This window comes from Hippichthys cyanospilos, chromosome 2 (genome assembly GCF_059441005.1).
Source record: "Hippichthys cyanospilos isolate Australia breed blue-spotted pipefish chromosome 2, RoL_Hcya_1.0, whole genome shotgun sequence".
NCBI lineage: Eukaryota > Metazoa > Chordata > Actinopteri > Syngnathiformes > Syngnathidae > Hippichthys > Hippichthys cyanospilos.
Window position 1 is genome coordinate 12,617,547 of NC_142370.1, and position 23,933 is coordinate 12,641,479.

At 41.6% G+C, this 23,933-nt stretch overlaps 2 protein-coding genes across 5 annotated transcripts in view; both read right to left on the reverse strand.

The window, feature by feature from the left end:
- The window catches only part of slc16a4 (solute carrier family 16 member 4), a 34,244-nt gene extending 14,356 nt beyond the window's left edge, over positions 1-19,888 (reverse strand). Inside the window, exons 1-9 of one of the 4 annotated variants that reach the window (XM_088407738.1) lie at positions 19,673-19,888; positions 19,395-19,553; positions 18,104-18,189; positions 15,411-15,540; positions 3,503-3,626; positions 2,944-3,076; positions 2,677-2,820; positions 2,306-2,467; positions 627-1,256 (exon numbers count right to left, since the gene is read on the reverse strand). In XM_088407738.1, the coding sequence (XP_088263864.1) occupies positions 627-1,256; positions 2,306-2,467; positions 2,677-2,820; positions 2,944-3,076; positions 3,503-3,619 (1,186 nt within the window). In that variant the 5' untranslated portion in view covers positions 3,620-3,626; positions 15,411-15,540; positions 18,104-18,189; positions 19,395-19,553; positions 19,673-19,888. Of the gene's footprint in view, positions 1-626; positions 1,257-2,305; positions 2,468-2,676; positions 2,821-2,943; positions 3,077-3,502; positions 3,627-6,241; positions 6,509-15,410; positions 15,541-18,103; positions 18,190-19,394; positions 19,554-19,672 lie in introns of those variants that run through there. The other 3 variants (XM_088407737.1, XM_088407739.1, XM_088407740.1) reach the window with 3 other exon arrangements.
- Positions 19,889-20,987: 1,099 nt separating this feature from the next.
- Positions 20,988-23,846, reverse strand: lamtor5 (late endosomal/lysosomal adaptor, MAPK and MTOR activator 5). The gene is made up of 4 exons (XM_088407756.1): positions 23,693-23,846; positions 23,535-23,596; positions 22,141-22,258; positions 20,988-21,232 (listed from the first exon to the last, which is right to left on the reverse strand). Exons 1-4 carry the CDS (start codon positions 23,725-23,727, stop codon positions 21,172-21,174), a joined length of 276 nt encoding a protein of 91 aa, XP_088263882.1. The 5' UTR covers positions 23,728-23,846; the 3' UTR covers positions 20,988-21,171.
- Between the last annotated feature and the right edge of the window lie 87 nt (positions 23,847-23,933).

Below are 23,933 nucleotides of genomic sequence, written 5' to 3' on the forward strand. Positions count from 1 at the left end.
AAAAAAAAACTTGTGAGATGTAGCAACTGGTAAATGAAGTAAGGGCCTAAAAGTCTGTTTTTGTTTTCGGTACACCATCTTCAGGAGTCAAACACATTCTAGAACACACATAACTTCCTGGTTCCGTGTGTAGGAATCATTAGAAATATCATCCCAAAGTGATCTGACAATTTCTGGTGGCGTGTTTTGTGCCGATGTCCTATGCTATGAAAGTAAAAGTAAACAGCTTAAATTACTTTGTAATTAGTTTCTTGTATGAATCACTATGACAACTGAATGACTGACACATATACGGCCCAAACAGATGGCTTGTTGACTGGACTAAAAGAATAACGGGACATTAGGACGCAGCACACACAAAATCAGGACAAAACAACGGTGCTGGCAGAATCCCTGGAAGTTCCCAAAGTGCAGCTAAGCAGGAAGGGCGGGACTAAGAAAGCGCACATGTAGCTGCCAACTTCTCCCAATCAAAGGCTTTTTCACACAGACGAAGATAAGATGACATCGTCAACAAACCTCATCACGATTAGAGTACAAATCAATACCATCTTCAGCACATACCACGAAAAAATGTCTTATCTGAGCGTGCAGTGAGACATGGGCATGTTTAGTGTGAGCCCTACCTGCCACAGAGATGATAAAGGACGCATCCATGGGGTCAATCCCGAGGGTTCTGGCTCGAGCAGACAGATGGAAGTAAGGGATGAAGTAGGCTAGCTGGCTGAAGACCAAAGACCAAGTGTAGATGCAAAAAAACGGGTCCTTGAGTAAGGTAAAATCGAGTACTTTGGCTTTCGGGGGGCTTTCTTCGCTCGGTGTTCTGGCATGGGAGGAGGTAACTCCCACCGGGGTGGACCCATTCGTGGTGCCGTTGAGCTCCATGGAGCCGTCTGCGGTGAGCTTGCACAGACCCATGTCCTGATGGATCTCGTGGCCATTGAGAACCAGTCTGTTCAGTTCAGGGTTCTCCAGCTGCTCCTTGGTTTCCTGAGTGCAATCCAGCTCCTCAAGAGGAGGATGAGGAGGGGATGGGAGTGTGTCCGATTTGGAGATGCCATTGGATAAATGTGAGGAGCCGTTTAGGCAGCTTTTGATGTTGTCCTTCTCCGAAGAGCTCTTGATGGACACAGCTGGGCTCTTCTGGCTAGGGGAAGCGCGGCTGGACGCCGCGGGGGGTTTCACTTGGATGGGCCGCAGGAGCAATCCGGTGGCAACCAGGTTGAGCATCAGGCCGCCGAGGATCAGCAATGCTCCTGCCGGGGACACATAAAAAGCCGAGTGGTCAATATAGCCATTTCGGGTAAAATAGCAAGTTTGGACGCATGAGTATCACACAATCAGCATTTTCAGATTCACGGCATAAGGGGTCATAGAACCAATGTTGATTGGCAGCACTCCAATAAAGTGTGTGCCACACCCAGTATGTAGGAGTTTTTCGAAAAATTTCTACCTGACCAGCTTTTTCTAAAGAAAACAATTTAGGATTTTACAAGATTTTGGAAAGAAAGAGAAAGAGAGAGAGAGAGAACAAGAAAGACAGAGACAGAGAAGAGAGAGCACTACATAAATAGAAAGAGAGACAGAGGGACATAAAGAGCATGAGGGAATGAGAAGAAAAGAGATTCATACAGAAAAATCTAGCAAAAGAGAAAAAGTGGGGGCGAGTAAAAAACAGTGCAAGAGAGAAAAAGAGACAGATAAAAACAGACAGAGTGTGAGTGGGAGGAGAAAGTGGGATTGAGAGAAGGAGACAGAGAGAAAGAGGAGTAGAAAGAGATATAGTAAAGTACAGAAAAAGCTAGAGAAAGATAAAGAGAGAGAAAGTAAAGGAGGGAGAGAAAGAAAGAAAGAGTGGAAGAGAGAGAGAAAGACCGAACAGAGAAGAAAGAGTGCAAATGGGGTGAAAAAGAAGTAGAGAGGGAGAGAGCGACATAAATAGAAAGACAGAAGAGCATGAGGGAGAGAACAAAAGACATTTATAGAGAGAAAAATGTTGAGAAAGAGAAAAAAGGGGGGAGAGAGAGTGAAAGAAAGCAAGAGAGAAAGAAAGACAACAGACATAGCGTGAGTGGATGAGGGAAAGAGTAGAAGGGAGAGAGAGAGGAAGAGAATGAGAAAGAGGATTAGAAAGATCGAAAAATATCGAGAAATACTGTACAATAAAATCCAGAGACAGAAAGAAAGAAAGAAAGAAAGAAAGAAAGAAAGAAAGAAAGAAAGAAAGAAAGAAAGAAAGAAAGAAAGAAAGAATGAGAGAATGAGAGAATGAGAGGCACGATAGCGATACATTGGTCCGGCCTACCTTGCCAAGCATACTGGTCCAGAAGCAGCTGAGTGAATGGAGCCAGTGCAAATGTCAAGCCCATTCCAGAACGTCCAATGGCATACGCTGTCGCCAATTTCTTCCGGAAGTAGAGCGCCGTGACCACAGAGAAGGATTGGTACAGTAGTGCGAAGCCCATTCCTGCATGGGGGAAAGTATTACAGCACCGGTTTTCAAAGTGGGACTCCCGAAAGCTGTAGCTTCAGGGTCTGCGAAATAATCTGCAATCATATCATTGAAAAAAAAATATGTGTACACATGGTAGTGTATGTTTGATTTATGCTATGGATTAATTATGAGGGGGGCCCAGAATCATGACGTGAATGTCGAGCGGCGCGTTTCCAGCTCACCTACAATGACTCCCATGCTAATGTAGAGGAAGACCACGCTGTTGGCGAAAATACTGATGAGGAAGCCCCCGCTGACCAGCACTGCCCCCGTGATGGACGTTATCCTGGTTCCTACCTTGGCACAGGCCACCGAGGCGATGGGTGCTGATGGGCGATAGTAAAGCGAGGACGCGTGAAGATACAGGCGCACGCCGAAACACCCGACTAAGCAACGACAGCGCAGGACAGAAGTTAAACGCAGGATAAGGCGGGATGTTGCTGTCCAACCTCCAGAGAGACGTAAACTGGACATGATGGAACCGATCCAGCTGATGCTTTCTGCCGAGCCCCCAAACTCATCTTGGAATGCCAAGAAGAAGATCCCAAAGGTCTTCAATGTTCCCATCACCAGGACGTTGACCTTGAAAACAAACAAAAATGAGAAAAGAATCACAGAAAGGCGCTGCATCACCTCAACAGTTTTACAAGGGTTGCAAGGTTTCTTTATTGTCGTTGCGCCTACACAGTTACAAGGCGATGAAACATACAAAGAGAGTGACAAACAGAGGAAGACAGAACAGAAAAGCCAGTCTGTACCGGCTAATAACTGCTGCAAGATCTTAAGATGAGAAAAGAAAAACACGAGAGATAGAGGAGAGAAAAAAAACAATACAATAGTATAAGCCAGGACGAAACCTCGCACATGCCACATAGACATCACCACAAATCTCCAGACATACGTGTCCAAGACCGGGAGAGAGGAGCATGACATAACTAAGCTTCTCCTGCCTTTTTTATGTTGTTTCAAAGTGTATTCTTTGGATATAAAAGCAGTAAGTGACATTACCAGGAAACAATGCAGCACCACCAGCCAGCCCCATCCACCATCTGGTGGCTCCTCATACTGGAGCTCCTTGTCCTTGTCCTTCTTTGTGGAGATATCGTCCTTCCTGAAGAGCTTCATGGCTGCCCTGCGGCCGATGCAACAAAACAAGGGGGACACTAAATATCTGATGTGTAAAATGTAGGACAATCCTATGCTACATTTAGATGGGGTGGTGAGGTTAAACCTTTTCAGATGCTAAACACTTTAGTCAGACTTTGTGGATTTCTGAGTCAGTCAGTCAAGAGCCTTGAGGGTTTCTTAAATGTTCTTTTCGGGTTGTTCCTTGGTTGGTCTTGTTTTCTTTTCTCATCTTGGGATGTTCAGGCTGTTTTCACATTTCCTTTTAGGCAGTTGTAAAATGTGTCCGACTAGCTTAATCTCCAGAGACCTAGCCTCTTCGTTGTATCCACTCTTGTGGACGTTTGTTTTTGGGCTAAACCTTTGACTCATTGGGGCTACCCTACTAAGTTCTTCGATGCTCGGTCGGGCTCACCTTGGCCTTTCTGAAGATGTCTTATGCGTTTGGGTGGGATTATATCCCCTTTGCAGTCTTGCTTGGGCCAAATGGACACAACAGCGGACACAAATGAATAGGTTGGGTTTCAGAAGGTTAAGATAAGTGACTGCTTACTTCGCACTTGACCTCTTCGTTTTAGAGGTGCAATGATTACCGATAATTAACTACTAATTTGGGGAAATCGATGAACTGTTGAAAGACCTAAAGTTGTCTAAATGCTCAGAATTTTAGCCTCTTAACTCTCCATATATGAAGGTGGCACCAAATATATGACTGGTACAGTAAATATTTGAATCTGATATTTTGCAAATAAATACTTTACATGAAGTGAAATTGACCTCAATTAAATTGGACTGCTGACCGCATGATCCACATGTGGTAAAATGATGACAAAGCAGATTCTTGTTTGTATTTTTGGGAGGCTGCAGGTGGATCACGAAAGGATGATTCTTCTTACCATGCAGTGTGATACTCAAGGTCAAAAAGGTTTTGTGGCTAATTTTGTGGTTCATTTTTTTCTACGGGACACAAGTCAAAATTGCTTTTTGAGTATTCAAAGTTGCCAATGCCTGAATACTGACCGATCATGAGAGCTATCATAAAATTTAACAACGCTATGCTTGATTTAGTAGAAGCAACACATGCTCAATCCACATGACTCTTGGCCGTCATCTATCCTGGTGGTCGAAACACTCTCGACAAAAGTGCTGTTTGTTTAACTTCCAAGGGATATCTTTTGCTATCCTAAACACACCCCACACCAGTGAGGATAGATAGATAGGAGAGCCCACCTCTAAGTTTACAGACTGCTTTCTCAAAGGAAGACATGCTGGTGGAATTGAGGAGCTTTCTGAGGTATTCTTTCTACCGGTTCACAACGTTCCGAGATAAGGTCAGCAGCACTCCATCTCTACTGTACACAGGGCTGATGGGACGCTGGTTCCCCCTCTTGAGACGCCGGATGGCAAACAAGAATTTCCTCAAAGCCGAGGAAAGATGTTTTTAATGGCCTCACAGAACTCCTCCCACACCCGAGTTTTTGCCCCGGCGACCGCCAAAGGCGTTCTCCGCTTGGCCAGTCAGTACCCATCAGCTGCCTCCGGAGTCCCACAGGCCAAAAAGGCCCGATAGCACTCCTTCAACTTGACGGCATCCCTTACCGCTGGTGTCCCCCAGCCTGTTTGGGAATGCCGCAACGACAGGCACCGACCACCTTACGAGCACAACTCCTATCAGCTGCCTCAGCAATGGAGGTGCGCAGCGTGGTACAATTGGAGTCAATGTCAAGAATTAGTCAAAAAGTAAAAATACTGTGATGTGGAATGTTTAATACGTCATAAGAAATGAATCAGGATTTTGTGGGTATGAAATGTATATTTGGAAAAGTGTATTCGTAATTAGTTAAGTAGTCATTTGTGGAATGAGAAAAAAATTCATCCAAAATGTATGAATCGTAGGAAGGTGTTGATTTTGGAAAGCCACAAAAGATATAACAAATTATATATACAGTATATATATATATATATATATATATATATATATATATATATATATATATATATATATATATATATATATATATATATATATATATATATATTGTGAAAAATGTGCACATTTTTGGTGAAAAAAAATTGAATTTTTGCTATGTAGGAATTGTGGGAAAGCCAAAAATTGATCACAAATTGAAGTGACTCAGCCGAACATTTCAAATTTCGTATGGTAACAAGTTCAAAATTCCCGATTGGGACGTATTGGAGATTTTAGGGGTGAGAAATGTTGAACTGTAGGAAGGTTGTGAAAGTTAGGAATGAGAACATAAATATCCCTGGAAATGTGAATTTTCAGAACTTATTGACGTTGGAATGGTTTGAATTCATCAAGAAATGTTGCAGAAATTGCAAGTGAAATTTTGGCAAAATAAAAAGATAATTATAAAAATAAAGGCAGAACAACATCAGTTGACAACATTAGTCAACAAGCGATGTTAGTGACGAACAAATCCATCCACGCATCACAAACAAGATCCCAAATAGCACAAAGCAGCTTGCGATGAGCATGCGAGGTCCAAAGTTGTAACATTCTCCCGAGTCATCATCCTCTAAAGTTGACTTAATGCAACTTTCACTGCTAAGGAGATTAAGTGTCGAGTCGTAAAGTCCAAAGTCGCAAATCAATAATACCTGCCTTGGGACCTCTCACACAACCAATAAAGCGCCCGATGCTGCCGCCGCTGCCTCCGCCGCCGAAGGAAAAAGTCTGCAGCTCAGCAGCAGATGATCCCAGCAACTTGTCAATGGGTAAGCTATGCATAAACGTGACAGCGAGTCAGACATTTGTTCCAAATCCAAAGATCACGGCGCCCATACATTATGGCCGCCGCGTACGATGGGTCAGACTGCAAAAATGAACAACCAGGCCTGCGCAACAGACAATCTGGCGTCGCAGCATCGTCTGACAGTCCCACGTGGACGTTGGGAGTCTGCTGGCCTCTTTTTTTTTTTTTTTTGCCTTGTTTTGCAGCTTGCTGAGTCCCACCCATTAGCCCGTAGGCCTGCCTTGCTTGCTCCCCACATCTGCCTTTCATCAGCCCAGCCCTGTCCTTTAGCCACATTGCGCAACAATGCCGCCTAAAAAAAAAAAAAACTCAATTATGCAGCTTTCACGTGATGAACATGGCGTACTGCTTTCTCAGTGAGGGATTTTTACAAGTCTTTCTCTAACACGTGTGACGTGTAACACAATAGTGCTGGAATCCACTGCGAGCGAAAAAAAAAACTCACAATGACCTTGGGATTGCATCTTTTCACTCTGCATAGACATGTAACAGGAGCATTGCCGCATACTGTAACACGAAACAGGATTTGTACAAGAAATTCCTGTTTCGCAGACCCTCTCTTCAGCTGCTGTACTGCTAAAGGCGATAAAGCCGAGGCAATGGCATCAATTAAAAAAAAAAAAAAAGAGACCCTACCTATTCATTTGAGTCCACTGTCGCGTCAATTTTGTCTCAGCAAGACAGAAAATTAAATGTTTGAAAAGTGCAGCATGTCCTGTACAGAGCACACTAGGACTTACTGGGCTATCTCCAACACGTTAAAAGACATAGATCAAAAACAAATGTCCACTACAGTGGACACAAATGTATAGGTTGGCTCTCATAAGGATAGCTCATTCAGAGATTGAAGACGTGACTGGTAAGATGACAATCATGCTTGTGAATTCACAGGCACACTCTAAGCAAACCCACAAGCAGCTATGTATGTTGAGCTGCAGGAATTTTTGCACTTCTTGCAGACGTCCGCAGCGTTGCAATAACGGCAAGGGGGGGAAGTCTCCCCCCAAAACAGGGGATATCATGAGTTTGGGATGATATCCAACCAAAAAATAAGAATGAAGATAATGTTCAATTATTGAAAAAAAGAAGAAGAAAAAGACTGTCTTGACATTCAGCTCCATTGCTTGTCTTGGGTTAGGGTTAGGCGTCTCAGTTTGCCTGTTCAGGGTCACGAGTTCAAATCCACCTCGATCCGGCCTTCCTGTGTGGATTTTGCATGTTCTCTCCAGGCACTCCGGCTTCCTCCCACACTCCAAAAACGTGCATGGCAGGTGCACTGGACATACTAAATTGTCCTTAGGTGTGAATGGTTGTTCGTCTCTGTGTGCCATGCAATTGGCTGGAAACCAGTTCGGGGTGTCCCTCGACAATGCTCAAAGTCAACTGGGATAGGCACCTGCAAACCTGCGACCCTTGGGAGGATAAGCGGCTCTAGAAAATGGATGGCTCGATACTTGTCTTGGTGCACCACCTAGCAGCCAAATGACTGACGCTAACTGCGTGCTTGAAAACACTAGTGTATTAGTAGATAGCGGGATTTCATGAAAGACAATAATAGCACATGGAGCTACCCGGAATGAAGGAAAGAACTTGTGGATACAAACCGTGGTATTGTCTGGGAAGAAGTACCAGGAAGGCCTGGGAATAGTGAGAATCCACGCCTAACAGACACTCTTTGAAGTGCATCCAGTCAGCCATTTTATTCATTATCATTTTCAAATTAATGGGTTGATTAATCGTCAATCTTTGGGGGGGTTTTCTGCCAAAAATCGGCAATCTTTGGGGGGTTTTGTGCCAAAAATCGGCATCAGGATGAAAAATCAATTTCGGTCAGGCCCTACAAACAAGTCTGCGTCTTGTATGCAGAACTAATGCTTGTTTGCATAAATCCCTAAATTCGTGGTTCTCAAATGGGGGTGCGTGTACCCCTGGGTGTACATGAGGTTAAAAACAATGTTTCCGCAGTTAAATCTAAGTAAAAGGTTTTTAATGTCGTAACAACAACAGTACCATTTTCTTTGGAAATTCAGAGCAAATTAAGTGGAATATGGAGCAACCTATTGCAAAATTGTGTTATAGTGACTCCTTTGCACAATATTGTATGCCTTTTATTTTTTTGAAAGGTTCACGTAAACTGGCCTAGGTCATTTTTTCAAATCTTCTGGAACACAAAGAAAAAAGCCATTCTTAGAACATGATATTTTTCTTTTTCATTTGACAAACTTGTTCACACTTTTGGGTCAGGTTTTTGTCGCCTCATCAATTTCAAGACTACGAATTTGTGTTTCATTGCGTTGCTAAAAAATAGCACTTTTCTTGCTTTCAAAAAACAATGAAATTAGACTTTGTCAATTATGCTATGAGGCCAACGACACGCAAATCATACTTGTGCAACTTAGTGAGGGGAGTGACTTTGGTCAGAGATTTATGGAGAAGAAATGTATCCAGTGAAGCTAGTAGGTGGTTTTCCACCACTTCTACAAATAATCTCACGAGTCTGATTGAAAAACAAAAATGTAATGTAGCCCTTGAGCACAAGCGTTTCCACAAACTTCATGCAGACATTTATGATGCCAAATGTAAGTGTTCTCTTGGGGAAAAAATTGTTTGGAAAGTCAAACAAATGGACGTCAAGGAATGCATTGTGTGGGGACTGTATCTTGTTTGGGTTAGCAGCTTGAATCAATAAGTGACTTGTAAAAGAAAGCAAGACGCCTTTAGGCAGAGAGCGCCGAGCGGATTAAAAGACGAATGAATTGGACCAGTGTACCGCTGGGGAAATATTTGCCTCCCATGTGCTTTTCATAAGTTGTCCGCCTAGCATGCCTGAGTGCATGTTTGGGAATGTGCCGAGGGTCTGCGGGTTCGAGCAACGGGGGTTGGCGATAGGCGCTTGGCGGCCAGGGTTTAGCGGCCACGTGTTCGGGCACGCTTCCACCAGGACGTGCAACACGCCCACAAATCCCCTTCAATCGTTTATACACACATGCTTCCGTGAAGGACAGTCACCGGCCGCTTCATTAGGTGCACCTGTACAACCTAAACACGTTTGCGATTAGACCCTGAATACTTAACCTTGCCAGGAATTGTCTTCAAAATCAAGGTTTTCAAAGGTGTCCTTACCTGTGATTTTTTTTTTTTTCTTTTTAACGACACCCCTAACCAGTGCAAATAACTGATTTATGAAGATTTGGAACAAGAATGATAGCAGTATTTCTAGCCGTATTTTAACACCAGAAGATGTGGTGTGACATCATCTGTTTTATTTCAGACTCAATTTTGTCTCTAATGAAACTGTGCACACCAACAAAACTCAAATTGCTAAACTTTGTCATGGTATTTTTCATTTATACACAGTTAAATACATGCATTCAAATTACATTTGCTGATTTATTTTTTTATAAAATATGAGTTTTATGCTACTGATATTTCTAAAACACCCTGTTTGCAGAGGCCACACCTCTTACCGTGTGGCTGCCTCGCCCCCCTCATGATGCCGTTCGATGCCGCCTGCCCACGCAACATGCATCCATTCAGTCATCATTTGGATGGAAGACTATTCCAACCGTGAAAAACGGGGCCAAAAACAGGTGTTTTACTGACATTGAAATGCAAAACCGCATCAATACACTGATCTTACTAACACCCGTTCCTCCTATCAATCCTCATAGGAACACGGTCATCATAACAACAGTTACACCACGGATGAATTAATTACTGCTGAGGCTGATTGTTCGGGTGTGTGTTCCCCGACACACATTTTTGCCACTTTTAAGTTTTCCACAGTGAAATATTGTAACTACTAAATGGAACATTGCTGTTTACTTGGCAAAATCTGTCCTCCTCAACTCCGAAAGCAAAATGAAACTAAAAGATGTGGTAAAGGTCGGCATGTATTACTCTTGCGCCAGTGGTACGGGGATGGAGTGGTGGAGATAAGAAATTCCTCTGTCATCATAAGATTTCTTCAAGTCATATTTATTATCTGTTTGGGCGTGTCTAGTGTGAGAGCGCTAAATATGCAAGGAATGCTTGTAAATGCATCAATGAAAGAAGATAACACTTTGTTGTGGGGGGGCAGTCTTAATTGTTCTCAAACAGTCTTAGTCGGTTTTTGTGTTTTTTTTGTGTTGTGAGGAAGGAAATTTGGTGCTTCCGAGCAAACGTGCAAAATGTCATTTCAAGCTGAAATTTCCTTATGACATAAAAAAATCGGCAAACTAAAATTTCCCTTGCGACACAAAAAACTATTCAGACTCTAATTTGCTCTTAGTTTGAAAAGGAAAAATACCGTTTCTGTCAAGGGGCTAAAAGCATTAAATTAAATTGACTGATTTCTGCAGAAACCACTACTGATTTAAAGCACTAGCGTTTGGAGTAATGAAATGGGAGTTGGCCTAATTAATATTAAACATTTTTAAAAATAATTGTAACTTTTTTATTTTGTTTTTCCTTCAAAAGGGCCATCAATTCATTCTACCTAAATATCACACAATAGTGTAAAGCAATTATTTTGGTGAAGAGACATTAAAATCGTATTTGAACCCGCTACTTTCAAATTGACTTCACATTTTGGAAGTAAAAGCACCACAGTCTGACAGTTTGTCAATTTTGACACACCATGAAGATGCAGCTAATGTTGAGGCCAGACAGTGTTTTGGTGTTTGCGGTTGCTATTAAAAAACCCCGCGTCGGAGGTTTGGACTAACTCTACCCAAACCACGGCTCACGTTACAGGGCAAGAGTCCCTTAAGCGTGTTCTAGCATATGATTTCACAACCCTCCAAAAGCGGATGGTACCATTTCTTCAGCTTGACGTCAGCCGGGCGTCTCGCCGGCCTGAAACGTTAACCCTAGCCTCCCATTTTAAGTGGGCCAGACTGCCTCAGAATTAAACGTGCTCAGCTGTTTTTCTAATATGGTCTCGGCCACACTTTGCCATGAAGTCGTGACCCGCTTTTTGCGCAGCTCAAATGTCGCCAGGTCAGTGTGACCCATTCTTTGTGTCATCATCATCATCATCAAATGCATGTAGAATTTGAGCTGAAATACATATCAATCTCCCGCTTTTTATTTTTTTACATATACCGTATATAAATATAGATAGATAGATAGATAGATAGATAGATAGATAGATAGATAGATAGACAGACAGACATTTACCGGTATATACAGTATATATACGTATAAAATTACATTTTATTTATATAAATATACGTTATAATATTTTTTGTTTTTGTTGCTAGTGTTAGCATTTAATGAGCTCATTTTGAACGTTCACGCTGAAACATCCCCTTCCCATGGGCTCACCACCTGTGAGAGGGGCCATGGGGGTCGGAAGCAGTGTGAGCTGGGTGGCAGCCAAAGGCGGGGACCTTGGCGCTCCGATCCCCAGCTGCAGAAGCTAGCTCTTGCAACATGGAATGTCACCTCTCTGGCAGGGAAAGGTCTTGAGCTGGTGTGTGTGGCGGAAAAATTTCGACTGCATACACAGCTTAGGTTTTGGTCCCAATCCTCTGGAGCGGGTTTGGACTCTCTTCCACTCTGGAGTGTCCCGAGTGAGAAGCGCAGAGCATCCTTATCGCCCCCCAGCTCAGCGTCTGTACATTGGGGTTCACCCCAGTGGACGAGAGGGTAGCCGCCCTGCCTCTTCGGGTGGGGGGACAGGTCCTGACTGTGGTTTGTGGTTATGCGCCAAACGACAGTTTAGAGGACACGCACTTTTTGGAGTCCTTGGAGAGTGCTCCCTCTGGGTATTTCCTCTAGGAGTTCTGCTGGAGGACTTCAATGCATACGTAGGCAACGACAGTGAGACCTGGAGGTGTGTTATTGGGAGAAACGGCCCTTCCGATCGGAACCCGAGAGGCGTTTTGTGATTGGACTTCAGTGGTTGTCGCGGATTGTTGATAACAAACACCATGTTCAAACATAGCGGTGTCCATGTGTGCACTTGGCACCAGGACACCCTAGGCCGCAGTTCGATGATTGTCAGGTCCACCTTTAGACTAACACAAAGAAGGAGAAAAGACTTTCTTTTACCAGCTCATGCATGAGGAGAACGGAGAGGGACTGCACAAATACAATTCTATTGCAATCTGAAGCAGTTTCTCCAAACCCTCTCTTTTTACTTGGTTCAGAGGTCCCGAGGTTATATGAAGGCTCTAAAAGGGCAAAATTGCAGTTGGGGGAAAATATACAGCCGGAAACCAGCACTATTTGTTCATCGAGGTGTGTGACAATCTGGAAACTCTGAGGTGGGCTCTTCTGTTTCTGGGGCTGAAGTCAGTGAGATGGTCAAAAAAAATGGGATCCACCCGGAGTTCCTAAACAACATCGCGTGGACATCAGGAACAGCACCTCTGGATTGGCAGACTGGGGTGGTGGTCCCCTTTTTTAAGTAGGGGGACCAGAGGGTGTGTCCCAACTATAGAGGGATCACTCCTCAACCTCCCCAGTCAAGTCTATTCAGGGATGCTGGAAAGGAGAGTCCCTCAGGAGGTCGAATCTCAGATTCAGGAGCAGTTGGGTTTTCGTCCAGGCCGTGGAACAGTGGACCAGCTCTACACCCGAGGCAGGATCCTCGAGGGTGCATGGGAATTTGCCCATCCAGTTTACATGTGCATTGTGAACTTGGGAAATGTGTTTGACCGTGTCACTTTGGGAGTTTTGTGGAGAGTGCTACGGGAGTATGGGGTACCGAACCCCTTGATTCGAGCTGTTAGGATGAAGAACAGCATGTGAAAAATTCATAACAATCTGCGATGAGCCACTGTCATCCCCGATTGAATAGAGACAAAATTGCTGGTGGTAACATCTCTGAAAACATCGTATAATTTCTTGAAGGGGGGGTTAAGCCAGACTGACTGGGTGGACAGCATTTTCAAGGGCAAGAGCAAAAAGTTGAATATGGTAATGAAAATAGAATGCACATGATTAAAAACGGGGTGTCACATTCGCCTTTCAATGCAGAGGTTGCACATTCGATTCCAGTTCCGTCTCTCCTGTGTGGAACTCGCTTTCACTGGTACATTGGTCTCCGCCAACATTCCCAAAATGCAAGCACGTTAGCTATTTTGGACACTCGAAATTGCCCTTAGGTTTTCAGTGAGAATGGATGTTCATCTTACGGATGATTAAAATGTCTTGTTTTATGAAACAACTTGTGAAAATTACAACCATGTAACTTCTTTACATCCTCATGAGACCTATTCATTTGTGTCCACCGTTGTGTCCAATTTGCCTCAGCAAGACAGCAAAGTGAAATGCATCCCACCCAAACCCGAGACATCATCAGAGAGGCCGAGATGTCCTCTACTAAACACAATATGACTTAATATGGTAGCTCCAAAGAGTCAAAAGATGTAGACAAAAAATAAATGTCCACTACAGCACACACCAATGAATAGGCTGTATCCCAGCCTTATTTATAGACTATTATCATTTAAACATTTTTACACATGCTGTAATTAACACGGCAGTGTGTGTGACAGGACAAAATTATGTACATCCACTTACATCCTAAAATGCAGTTGAATGAAGAAAAGAAAACTTCTCGTTGTATTGGTGTGTATGCAAATGCTAGAGTTTGATTTTTGTGCCAAATTTTGATGACGAATAAGTGATTCTGATGAGGACACCAAATACACTTAATAGTGATATTGATCAATCGTCTTACGTTTGGCTTCGGACACACGCGGATTTTTGACACCCTGCAGCTCACCTCCCCCCTGCCGGATATGTCATTATATAAGTTGCACTCTAACCCGCACTGTCTTTTTAGTTGACCACATACACCCGGTTTTGTGCTAGGATACACAAACTAATCTATTGGTTTTGTTATTCCAGCTGTCAACAGGATTACGGCTAAGCAAACAGTAATGGGCCAAATCGCGTTGACCATCGTGACCTAAGACAAAAAAAAAAGGCACCAATCAAAATGGTACATGGTACAGAAATGGCATACAATATACTGTGCATTTTAAATATAAATTAAAGAGTTGATGCCATGCTATGCCCATGTTAGTGGGTATAAGAATTTATTCTAGCAATTTAGCCTAGCCTGTTTTGGGTACCTGCAACTGAAGCTGATTGGGGGAATTGTTTGTCAAAGTACAGCCCTTGAATACGTGATTTCCTGTTCTATTTAAGATACTATTATTTGAGACTTTTTGGCATGTCCTGTTAGACACATCCATCCAATTTCATGTTTAGCAATGTCACCCCCCCCCCCCCCCCCCCCCCCCAAACATCCCAGGTCTATTTTGGATAGAATGTGTTCTCAAAATAGCTGCCTGAAACAAAAATGGCCAACTTCCTATATCATTTGGAGCAAAGGTCCTTGAGACATTTTCACGCATCCTCCTAAAAGACATGTGATCGGCTCCTGGCGCGACATCAACCAATGAGGGAAGGAGATGTAATCTACTCCTGCCCTCATTGGCCGATGGTCACGCCGTGAGCCAATCACGTATCTTGTAGAAGGGCCCGTGAGCTGATTAACGGATCGCCTGGTCAGTCAGTACACTATTTGGATGTTTGACAAGGGAAGAGCGCGTTTGAAATCTGTTAACTTGAGTGCTTTTGCAATATATTGGATTTTCAAGGACAAACTCTGCTTGTTATCATATTTCCAGTTATGGTGGTGAGGGTAATATAATAATGCATTACATTTCGAATACAGCAATATTGGAATGTAACTAATTACTTTGAAATGACAGCAATAAGTAATAAATAATGCATTAATAGTAGTGGTAATAAAAGAGCACTTTTGTTTTTTTTTTAACAGCTCAATCTTCTACACTGATAATGTGTGAGAGGAACATTGCAATAACTTCTGAATTTGATAACTACTGATTGGAATTGTAAGTACAGCAATGGAATTATTAATGAGATATAAACAGAGTCATTAGAATTGTTTCAATTTGCGACACTTTTGGATTATTACAGCGTTCGATTAGATTACTCCAAAAAAGGACTCCTCATTGATTTTGTTGCGCATCCGATCGGCCTCTTACCAATTGTCAAATAATCCCTCCTGCTTGCCAAACTCTTTCAGTCTGACTCACGAGGAAACAACAATCACTCATCGGCAGTGGAACAACAGCAGGAAGGAGAAACCTGCCAAAGTCTCCTGCCACCTCTGTCCTTTTGGAAAGAGTGTTGCAAAACAACAAAGGAAAGTTGATAATTAGGTTATACGTGAGGTATGGGATATCCTCCTGGGACCCGGCCTATTCGTTTGCGTCCACTGTGGCGGACATTTGTATGTTTTGCCTATATCTTTGGACTTTGAGTCCTAGTGTGCTCAACAAGAGGACGTCCTGACCTTTCCAATCATGTCACTTGTGTTTGGGTGGGATGCAATTTGCTTGGTTTTGCTGAGATAAAATGGACACATGGGTGGAAACGAATGAAGAGGCTGGGTCTCAGGAGGGCATGATAAGGGCGGTACGAGTGCTTCGTTTCCAATTTGAGGGTGAGATTTGAGCGGGACTGCACTCATCAAGACATTATAGTTCATGAGAACTAGCAAAATCACCGCGACTATGGGGGGTGTTGGGAAAAGGTATGTTTCTTACAGATCAAACGTATTAATTAAAAAAAATAGACACTGTTTCCCTTTGTTATTATTGCCTTGCAAAGCAGTATGATGATTCTTTGCACGTCTGTGGATTGAAGCAGAAATCAGTTTTCGATGAATCGAATCATTTTGAATTGAAAATCGTTTTGAATCGAAATCAGAGACCACTAAATCGCAATCAAATCGAATTGTGAGAGTCAAAGATTTCCACCCCTATTTTTTTTTCCACATCAAAATAATAATCATTGTCAGGATTCCAAACGTTTCTATTGGGACCCATTGCTTTTTAGTATTGCAAGTCCTGGGGACCCAACCGTTTCCAGAGGTAGAATGAGCGCTCGGAAAAAAGAAAATAAAATGAGAAAAAAAACATTTTCTACAATGAAATAAAAAAAACGAGTAATTTAAACGAACAAAACCTAAAATACATTCATCATAAAATTGCATCCATCAAAAATGCCCAAACACGATTAATACATTTTAAAAATACAAATAAACTGATTCTACAACCAATGAAAACCAAACAAAAACCTAACTTTTTTTTTACTAAAAACAAATAAAAACTATCAAACCTGCCTGCTCCCAAAATTAATAAATAAAAATACCTATTAAAAAAATAAGTTATGTAAAGATCCCAAACTACAGTAACCATGGCACTCACCACCTCTTTTGACAGCTTCTTACCACAACAGCTACTGTATAATGAAAGCTAACTAACTTCTGCCCCATCGTAACGATCCCCCGCGGTCGCAACTGGTTCGACCTGGATGAGGTTGCATTTATCGTGGAAGCAACCAATGTTGGGGAGGGGGGCAAGTTCTCATTCTGCAATCAATCTGCTGGCAGTAGAGGCTCCACTCATAAATCGATGCTTTTTTGGGATCTCTTGCAACAGCAGCGCAACACATAAAACACACAACCACGCTATGACACTACTAAACGACACCACGGCAACTTCATAACACAACAAGACTATAACACTACGACACTACCAGGCCACAGTATTACTACACTTGACACTATTACACTACAACACTAGAATGCATCAATACAAAACCCCATCCGTACAATAACACAACAATGCAACACAACAACAATATGGGATACCATAACTATAACATTTAATATATATATATATATATATATATATATACACTGTATATACTGTAGCTGTGCCATGACACAGAATACAATTTACATATGTTTGTCAGACACTTACCTTCTTTTGAAATCAGAGGCCGAGAAAAACTGTTCAAAAGATAGATTGGGAACAAAAAATGGTGAAGTTTTTTTAAGACAACTCGCAAGTTTGGTATTTTAGCCAGAAATTTGAGGTCAAATCAGCATTTCGTGGGCCACATAAAAAGATGCGGAGGGCCAGATCTGCCGCCCGGGCCTTCAGTTTGACACCTGTGTTTTCAAGGGTTTGAGCCATGCTGTTGTCATATTTACGAATAAAATGCACAACCGTGAAACTCAGAATGCGCCTCACTCACAGCAATCAAAATTGCGTAACATCATCTGCACCACAGCTTAGATCTAACTCTCAGCAAGTCTTAGGTCTAGTCTACCACCAAATTGTCAGGAGCAATTGGAGTGACTAAAAGAAAATGCCCTTGATCCATTACTACATCCCAAGACTCCAGTACAACAACACAATGAAACAATATTACAACAACATTGCATCACAGCACATTGACACTACTGTGATTTTTTTTTTTGTTTTGTTTTGTTTTCATTTTCACTCATAATTGTTGACATGTCATAGGTGTTGTCACTACACTGTTTACCACATCGGTCCTGCCATGTCGCCTCATGTGCTCTTGCAACTCGGTGCATCTCTCGCTCACAGCGTGAGTAGTCCAAGCTTACAAGTCCAACGTGTAAATAAAATCCAACTCCCATGCAATGTATTATTTCTTTTTCATATACTCTTTTTTTTGCTCTCAATTCTCATTCTCAGCATCACATTTGTCCAACTTCACTGCCAATAAATATGCATCTCAAACCATAACAACAGAAGGTGTATGTCAAACTCCCCGTTGAAGTCTGTTGTGCAATCTGCATGGCCAAAGAACCAAACAGGGCAAGGTTTAAAAAACTAGACATACAAATTTTTGGAATCACCTGTTTTGCTGGTTTGCTTTGGAACGAAGGTCACAAGTCATCGTCGCTGCGTGACATTCTGAGCTCGAGCGCTTCAAACTTTACACCTGCAACAAGACAAATGAACAAGTTTAATATGTCTCAAATATCCTAGTGGAAAGGGGGGAAAAAATTCGCTTTAAGTGCCACATGTACTCCTATGAAATGCACCATTGATACGGAAATTGCTGATAAAGCCTTGCAAAAAAACAAAATGGATTAGTGAATGAAAGTGAGGAAATCAGAGAAAAATTGTTAACATTAGGTTTAATCAAAATTTTAAAAAAAACATTAAGTTTAATAAAAACAAAAGGAGTTCATTATGTTTGCTTTTCTCTTGCAATACTTTTTAATACAGTATAACAACATAATAACAGTCAAATTAACACAACAATGTTAATGGGTCAATTTGACCTGTTACTCTTGATTTATTCGTTTGTTTATTTATAGTGGGTCAAATCCACCCCCTGCCAATTTGACAGCCAAAAAATGTTAATGGTTCTATTTGAATGCATGCATTTTTCCACACAAAAATGCATCAAATTGACCCACTGGTTATTAACACTTTGAAATGTATTCAGTCCAATTAATTCTCTGCATGTTTAAAAGAAAATTAAATTAATGGGTCAATTTAACTGTATTTTTCAAAGAAAAAAAGTAGCCAATCAATTTGACCTAATGCACGTGGTTGCAAAAAATGACAATGTTAACGGGTCACACAGAACCAATCTGTTATTAAACAAAAGTGCAATGGCTAAATTTGACCCACTGCATCTCTAACACATACACAAAAAAATGTCTCAGTGTGACTCACCCCAGATTTATAACGTAAAAATAATGGCCCAATTTAACTCGGTGCATGTTTAACGCTAATTCATTTTAATTGATCAATTTGACCCCACGCATGTTTTAAAAATGAAAATAATGCCTCCATCTTACTTTGTGTATGTGTAAAACATTCTTTAAAAATGGGGGTGGCTTTTTCGTTTTTTGTTTTGCTTTACTGAACAAATTAACGGCATGTCCATTCATTAAATTCGGAGAGTTAATATCAGATACTAGCGTTACTGATTTTAATAGGGCACGAAAAAAAAGTCATGAGTCAAGGCACCACCCGCAGCAAGGTGATACCGACTTGCAGTCCGGCGCAAAGCAGACAGTACTGTGCTGAGGGAGAGAGAGATTGCAGAATGCAGTAAACGTCGAGTTTGAGCGTTTTTACACAAGAGCCATTATTGTTCCGGGGGGGGGGGGGGGGGGGGGGGGGGGGTACCTCTTGTAGTAGCTCCCAGTTGTTATCTTCGGAGCGCAGCCGGGTTGCATGGCGGTGGCGTCTGTGCCGTGCCCCCCTCCTAGCGGCCGTCCTCTTCCTCCTCACAGCGGACGCAAAGGGACACTTAAACGGCGCGTGTCATCGTCATCTGCAGGCCACCTGTGAAGAGAACGAACGCGGTTAGATGGGGGGGGGCACTTTTAAAGCCATAAATAACGGTATATTTTTAGCAATGCCAACGCAAACAAGTCAAAGTTGAAGAAAAAGGTTCTCCAAACCTGCAAGGCGCGTCTTCGGGGGCTCTTCTTCTCCTCCGGCCATAACTTTGTTCTTTAGGAGTTGGGGTGCTCGTGGGAAGGGGAGGTGAGTGCTCTGCCTCTGCACGGAGCCTCGCTTGTGCCTCTACACGCGGCGGCAGCGTCCCCTCCGCATCCTCTCACCTTCTGTTCCAAGACGTCTGCGTACGCGCGTCAACTAGAGGGGCAAGAGGGGCGGCGGCAGGGAGCTTTGGCAACAAGAATGTTGGAGGGGTGGGGGGGTCACGTGAGCGACCCACCAGGATACGACTCATGGGCGCAATTATAAACTAAAACAAGAATATTACTCTTGGGCGTATTGCTAAAAAAAGCAATGTTGACAGTAGTCATTTGTAGTTCATACAAAATGCATTTTTGCGGCGTCCCAACACAACTGCCGAGAGCTTGAAACCACCAATTGGTCGCCGGCGGAATGGCAGGCAGGCGATTTCAATACATCTGTTCCATACATGGGCTTGAAGTGCAAATCATACAAACAATCAAGTAAAAAAAACGTCATTGCAAACAAGAAGACAAAAAACACATGGACCACAAAGCCATCCAAAAATCCCAAACAAAACCAGAATACATTTTAACAAGATCACAAACAAAAACACACTGAAAGTTTTTGTTTGTAGCTGCGTTTTGTTTTTTTATGCTGTTTTGCATTTAATTTTGCAGTTAATTTTCTTTTGTTTCTTGGTGATGTTTTAATGCAGTTTTTCCGTCTGTTGTAATGTGTTTTAGTTTGTAATTGTATTCACTTGTTTGTGCGTGTTTTTTGAATGTTTTTTTTTCATTTGTGATTCATTTTCATGTTTGTGATTTTTGATGTTATTTCATATTTCGTAGTTTGTTTGCTTTGTGAAATGAAGACAATTTCGTAATGTTTCAATATTGAATGCATGCTGTAATATTTAACTGTATAAAACTATACAGTAGTAGCATAAGTACAATATAGAGCAGCAATTGCATCATTGTTTTTGTATTTGTATTGTTTTTGCAGCAGTTTTGCTTGATTGCAGTGGACTTTGTGCTGCTGTGTGTGTGCATAGCTTGGCCACCTGGGGAGTATAATACACACATATCTGTATACATACACACTTCTGTAAGATGCAGTAATATTTAGGCACTCTTCGCAGAGGATAAAGAATCTTTACCCATGAGTATTGTATATACAGACCTGGTCAAAATCTTAAAAAAATCTTAACTTTTGCACATTTGGATCTTAATGAGGTTGTAAGATGTAGCTGCAATATGCAAATGCAAAACAAAGGCAGAGTGAGGCATTAAAAACTTTGACTTAAAGAAAAAAAGTTTATTCAAGTTCATTATTATGAAAGATTAATTTTGTTGAGATGTACAGATAATATGCACACATTAAAACACTCACAGACTGACACGCTGGGGTGGAGGGGGTGTTCAAAGACAAGTACGTTTGGCATAGACGAACATTCCAATCTTTTCTGTAAATTTTCTTTTCAGGAGGAAATTTTGTGAACGGCCACTGTGACAGTCCCATGATTCCTCACCAAAATGTTGCTGCAAAACATACAGGGAGAAAGAAAAATGAGTATTTTTTTCTTACCTGGTAAGATCACAATGTAAAGCATTACAATTGGCAAGAAATCTACAACTTTGAAGGAGGCCATATGTTAAAAGAATGTGGATGTCAAAGAAGCCATGATAGCAATGACAGATTGTTTTTCTTTTCAAATTAAGAGCAAATTAGGCAGCTCAATGGCACAGTGGTTAGCATGTCCACCTCAAGAGTTCAGGGACCCGAGTTCAAATCCAGCTGGCTCTATAACTGCCCAAAGCCAGCTGGGATCGGCACCAGCAAGCCTGCAACCATTGAGGTTAAGCAGCTCTAGAAAATGGATGGCTTCATCCACTTGTTGCTAAATTGTGCTATAGTGACTTTTTTCTTTAAATAAAAGACTAATAAAATGTGCATTGTCAATAGAAATGCTATTTTCAAGCAAGCGAGCATAAATAAAACAAAAGACGGTCTATTTGGAGTGTATGAATAAAACACACCTAGAGATATCACTGCAAATATGAACTATTGAGCGCTCTGTTTTGAGTCTTTTTTTTTTCATCCAAAAATTATTGGTGCAAAAAAGGATCGCTGATGCAGAACATAAATGAAAAAAGGTTATTTTAAAAGGCAACTATTTTGTATATACAGTATTATGATGGACAGTCATGAAAATAATATACATAACTAAATCTGTTCTCAGGACAACAGTAAAGCTATCATTATTATCGATGTATTTATTATTAGATTAGAATAAAAAAAGACCATTCCAAACATCAATTGTCACTGGAGGTTGAGGTAGTTGTCCACTAGGTGGCAATACGGCCACACAAACTAAACTAACTTCATTTTGCGGCCAAAGCATGACTGACATTCAAAAAAAAAAAAAAAGCGCTAATAAGGTGCTTACCCGGAGTCTGACTCCAGGCACACGGTGGGCGTGTCTGTTGGGTCCCTGGTGAGAGCGGCAGCCTGTTTGGCCAAAACCGACACCACGCCGCCATGCTCGTCCGACAGCGAGCCACGGCCTGTTTGGGGTCATGGCAGGACAACAAATGTCAGTAATAGACATTAGTCTAGAATACATTACACACACTCGTCGAACACTATGATGTGCGTGCTTGTAGCTCTTATATACTAATGAATGCTCTCACATATTACTAACAAACCTAACATACAATGAAATGTTTTCACGCACACTATTGAAGATGCCACACCAGATGTTTTTTGTGCACGCAGACACTCTACGATTTTTTGCTCTCTTAAAGAAGAAATGCTCCCACACACAAGTCGTTCTTTTTCGATATTCACACACCACTGAGTTTTTTCAACTTTTACTCTGACTATATGGTGGTTGCAAACACACTGCAACTGGCAGAATGCAACAAAAACAGGAACAATGCAAATAAAAGAAAAAACACAATGTATCACTCTGGGGGGGACACGAGGAGATGCCAGGGAAAAGGATGACCCCAGGGAAAAGGCTTTGTTTTTATCATGTGATGCGTAATTGAAATAGAATTATGTTCTCTTTTAGCAAAACAATTGAGAATCATTAGAACAAATTTAAAACACACACACAGGATAATTGCAAAACAAAATACTGCAAGTAATAAAACTGCAACAGGTAAAACGCTAAAATGAAAAAAATGCAACAATTCAAACAAGAAAAGAACAATACACATACATAAAAAAGCAAACACATTAAAAGAAACACACTGCAAGTAACTTAAGCTACATACACTAAAATGGAAGCAAAATTATAGAGCACGTAAAAATTGCAAAAACAAAAAACACCAAGTTTAATAACTACAAGTAAACAAAAAATGCTGTAAGCTGGCACAGATGCAAAAGAATTGAAGGGTGTTAGGTGAGTTCAACTCAATTGTTATCGGTGATCCCAGGCAATTGGGACCTGAAAGCCTAGGAGATACTATATAGAACAAAAACTACAGTACACTACTGATGTTTAACACTAGCTGACTTCTTCTTTAGCTCCACTGCTGTAGCACTCACACATCCTAATAATTGTTTCTTATACTGTATACACAACTGAAATGCTCACAAACGAGTCAGTTGCATTCATTACAGATATGTTTTGATCGTATACACGACTAAAATCTTGATAAGTTATGTTATTTAGGCAATAAAGTTAGAAATTTGAGAGAGTTTGGGGGATAATGGCTTCCTGGATCCAAAATGTTTGAAACCAATGCCTTAAACTATTGAGCTATTTGTAAAGGTCTGAAATATATTTTTTAATGAAATTACACAAGTTGAATTGCAACATGAAAGCTAACTTACATGCCAGGTTGTGTCCTTGCTCGTCCGTAATAAGAACGCCGACCACTGCTGGATTTTTCATTCTGCGAACCGAGCAAAGGGAGAGGGGGGCGGGAAGGTACATTTTCCTGCGTGATACTACGCGGACAAAGAAAAAAAGGGGGTTAATTATATCTTACGTGTCATCGAGGTGTTGCTCCAGTGTCGACTCCATCCGAAATTCAGCGAATTCGAGGAATATCGAGGGAAATTGTATGGCAACGAATGTTTTGATGCGTTTCCGGGTAAAGGTCAGCTGACTTTACGTCACGTGCTACGAGTCGCCACAAAGGCCTAAAGGGAAAGAAAAGCGTTACACAAACAGCGGAAACAAGGAATGATGCGCTTCTCAACCCTTTCATTGCCAAAATAAGAAATGCG

Bases quoted from the DNA above. Each gene is read 5' to 3' on its own strand.
- lamtor5 (XM_088407756.1), bottom strand. From the start codon at position 23,727: ATGGAGTCGACACTGGAGCAACACCTCGATGACAC. The intron at 22,259-23,534 runs GTAAGTTAGCTT...GACCCCAAACAG, and splicing joins GCAAGGACACAACCTGGCAT to GCCGTGGCTCGCTGTCGGAC. The intron at 21,233-22,140 runs GTAAGCACCTTA...TATGTTTTGCAG, and splicing joins TGCCTGGAGTCAGACTCCGG to CAACATTTTGGTGAGGAATC.